This window comes from Odocoileus virginianus, chromosome 27 (assembly GCF_023699985.2).
Source record: "Odocoileus virginianus isolate 20LAN1187 ecotype Illinois chromosome 27, Ovbor_1.2, whole genome shotgun sequence".
Taxonomy (NCBI): Eukaryota; Metazoa; Chordata; class Mammalia; order Artiodactyla; family Cervidae; genus Odocoileus; species Odocoileus virginianus.
This window is the reverse complement of record NC_069700.1, coordinates 44,709,867-44,713,934: the sequence shown is the minus strand read 5'-3', so window position 1 is coordinate 44,713,934 and position 4,068 is coordinate 44,709,867. Positions and strand designations below refer to the sequence as shown.

The following is a 4,068-nucleotide window of genomic DNA, read 5'->3' as shown; positions in this document are numbered from 1 at the left end:
TAAGAGCAAACTTACCACAGAACTTAAATTCTTTCTGTGAAAATTTTTTATGAGATAGTGAACTGTTTCTGAAGTCAACTGTAAAAAGGTATTATGTGGACAGCAAGAATATCTACACTATTCTATATCATATTAAGTGTATTTTATGTGATTCACTGGTGGCTTCCCTGGTAGCTCAGCAGTTGAGAATCCACCTGCAATGTGGGAGACCCAGCTTTGATCCCTGGATGCCCTGGAGGAGGGCATGGCAACCCACTCCACTATTCTTGCCCTGAGAATCCCATGGACTGAGGAACCTAGCAGCTTTAGTCTATAGGGTTGCAAAGAGTTGGACACGAGTGAAGTGACTGAGCATGCATGCTTGCAAGTCATTACTATCCTCACTGAGAAAGTAAAAATTATCCAGTGATTCTTCCCTTTTCACATTTTAAGAATTATGAAATGATACAGGAGAAAATATTGTTACTTAGAGTATGGCAATGTATCCTTCCAAATCTATCTAGATTATAATTATTAAATAAAGATTACAATTTCTAAATAATGGTATCCTTTAGAGATAGGTATCAAATAATAGAAAATATAAAAATTTAACTCAAAAGTCATTGCATTTCCCATAAAATATTAAATACTGTATCATACTAAATTAAAACTAAAATATTATTCATTTTATGAAATTCCACTACATACAAATATTACATTTCTCAAAATTTATGTAAATTCCATGATTCTATAGATATATGTTAAAAGCCTACCTAATCTCAAAGTTGTCATATTTTCTTTTCATTGAGATTAAGACAATCATGAAATAAATCTTTCATGAATGAATAAAAATGAATAAAAATTTGTTGTCACCTTTAAAATCCCTTAATTTGTGTCTTCTCACTCTTTTGTATAATGATAAAGAGGTTATAGACTTAAGTTACAAAGACCTTTTACTCAAGATAATGATAATAATGTCATAATCAGAGGCATAAAAAGTAGGATGATTATAATATTGTTTGCATCCACAAAATGTCTGCCTACAAGAATTAATATGTTAATTGACCTCTGTGATCTAGGGATTCCTTGCCTCACTAAAAGTGAAAGGCAATTAGAAAGCATTTTATTGCCTTATCCACGCTAATTTTTTTCCCTATGACTTCCAGTTTCTCTTCAGTGTTGTAGGTTTGTGGTCAACTCTCATCAGCTTCTTCAGTGCATCTTTCATGTCCTTATTTCTTAAGGTGTAAATGAGAGGGTTGAGACTTGGAGTGATGATAGTGTAAAAGAGGGTGAGGAACTTACCCTGGTCCTTGGAGGCATTGTTACCTGGTTGCAGGTATAGGTAGATAATAGCTCCATAGAAGATGGACACTACGGTGAGATGAGATCCACAGGTATTAACTGCTTTTCTCTGGCCTGCTTTTGACTTCATTCTCAGCACAGCTCTGGCAATGTAGCCATACGATATAAGAATAAGGATGAGTGGTGTAAGGACAATGACAATGCCTAAAGCAAAAACAGACATTTCAACTGCTGTGGTGTCTATGCAAGCTATCTTGACCATAGCTGGCAACTCACACAAGAAATGATCCAGAAGGTTGTTTCCACATCTAGGCAAATTCAGGGTGAGTGTACATAATACCACAGAATTGGCCAGACTAATACTCCAGACTATGATAACCATCTTGAGGCATAAATGTGGGTTCATGATGACCAAATAATGCAAGGGCTTACAAATAGCTGTAAAACGATCGTAGGACATAACAGCGAGGAGAAGGCACTCAATAGAGCCAAACCACATGTAAACATAGAGCTGAATGACACAGCCCACATAGCTGATGGTCTTATCATGTCCCCACAAGTTAACCAGCATCTGGGGGACGATGCTGGTTGTGAAACATAGATCTAGGAGAGATAAATTCCGGAGGAAAAAGTACATTGGTGTGTGGAGATGGGAATCCAGGAGAGATGCAAGAATGATGGCAGTGTTACCGACCAAGGTAATTAAGTAGAAGACAGTGACAACTCCTGACAGGACCATCTCCAGTTTGGGATGGTCAGAGAATCCAAGCAGAATGAAGCCACGTAGAGAAGTATAATTTCTTTGGTCCATAATCCTTCAGTGTCAAATCCTAGAATGAGAAGAGCAAGAGAAAGAGGGGAGTGGAGAAAGAGAGAGAGGAAAGGGTTGAAGGAAGTGGTGTTGGTGGAGGAGAAGAGGAAGAAGAAGAAAAGAAGAAGGAAATTGGTCAACACAGACTAAGTAAATTAATGAAATACAGGAGTAAACAAAGGGAGAGAATTAATATTAATTAATAATTGAAAAAATTAATGGTAAAAGTGTTGCCCAACTAACCTGGTATTTGTGGTAGTTTCTTTTATAAATAAATAAATTTAAAATTAATATTATATCAATAATAAATGGCATTTAACATTATATTTAATAAATATTTGTCATATTAACTATATAATTTAAATATTATGATAAACAATGTTAACTAAACAATAAATTTAATATTATATTAAATTTAATATTATATTTTAATATACATTAAAAATAAATATATCTATATTTTTATAATTAAATTTATTTATTTTTAATTGAAAGAGAATTGCTTTACAGTATTGTGTTGGTTTCTGCCAAACATCAACATGAATCAGCCGTAGGTATACCTACATCCCCTCCCTCTTGAACCTCCCCCCAAATAAATAAATTTAATATTATATTTAATAAATAAATTTAATATTATATTTTTATCTAGATGACCTTGGGGAGTTCACTCTTAAAATCAAGGTCTGAATTTTCTCACATGTTAATTTGGAGTTTGAACTAGAACTATTTCTAAGATGATGACTATGATGTCACATCTAAAATATCACTAGTGTGATATAGAAAACTTACTCCTAATTGAGTCAGTGAATTTATTTGTAATACATAGTTATTTGGCTTATGTTGGAATGAAGGAGTGGTCCTATTTCCGTATCTTGTTTACTAATTTGATTTATACCTTTTTTCCCCAGTGTACTATGTAGTAGATCTGGCATTTATCCTTAGTACCTTTATTTTTCTTATTTTGATACTTAATATGGCACCAAAACTGGTACATTGTTCATACAAAAGTATCTGTTAACCATTCTCTCACTTTAAAAAATGTCCTCTATCACTACTCAAAAAAGTACCATTCTGATGAATGATATTCACAATGAGAAAGTTGTACATATGAGTAGGGAGGACATGTATGGGAAATATCTGTACCTTTCTCTCAGTTTTGCTATAAACTTGAAACTTCTCTTTAAAAAAGTTGAATAAAAAGATAAAAAACTTAGAGAAATACATTAATGAAAATTAACAGTTAAAGATAAAACTTTTGTATAGAACAACAAGTTGTGCTGTTCATTTCAAATATATTTCCTGAATATTTTGAAGAAATTGCTTCAAACTGTGGCCATGATTCACAAGTGGACACATGCAGGACACTAACTGGTAGGCTAGTTGAGATAGTTGTTTTGAGAGAGTCATTTGGTGATTTCCTCAGAATTAGCTTCCCAAGAATCATTTGAGTCTAGGTTTTGCCATTGACCAAGTTGGATAGTAAGAAAACAATTAACTGAAATGTATTGCAAGTCTTCACATACTATTTGAGTTCTATAATGTCTGCTTAGGGGGACGAATCAGCAATTAATGCTTATTTTCTTGACGGATGTTGTTTATGTAATTGTGCCCAAACTCTGAATAAGGCAGAACTTCAGTTAAAATATATGGATAAAAAATGAAAATTCTTTAAAAATTAGACAGTGAAGGACTTTCCTAGTGGTCCATTGGCTAAGACTCCAGGCTGCCAATGCAGGGGGGCCTGGATTTGATCCCTGGTTAGGGAACTAGATTACATGACACAACTAGAATATCCCAATGCCACAGTGAAGATTCTGTATGCCACAACTAAGACCTGGCACAGCTGAATAAATAAATATTAAAAAAATTAAAGACAATGCCATGCAGTTAATTTCTTAACTATTTCCATTATTACTCTAGCCTCCAAAGATTAATTTAGGAGGGGAAAAAATCTTACCTATTAAAAATCTGAC

At 33.7% G+C, this 4,068-nt stretch overlaps 1 protein-coding gene across 1 annotated transcript; it reads right to left on the bottom strand.

The window, feature by feature from the left end:
- Positions 1–1,132: 1,132 nt before the first annotated feature.
- LOC110143511 (olfactory receptor 2W1-like) lies at positions 1,133–2,095 on the bottom strand. The gene has a single exon (XM_020903160.2). It carries the CDS (start codon positions 2,093–2,095, stop codon positions 1,133–1,135), a length of 963 nt encoding a protein of 320 aa, XP_020758819.2.
- Positions 2,096–4,068: the final 1,973 nt, after the last annotated feature.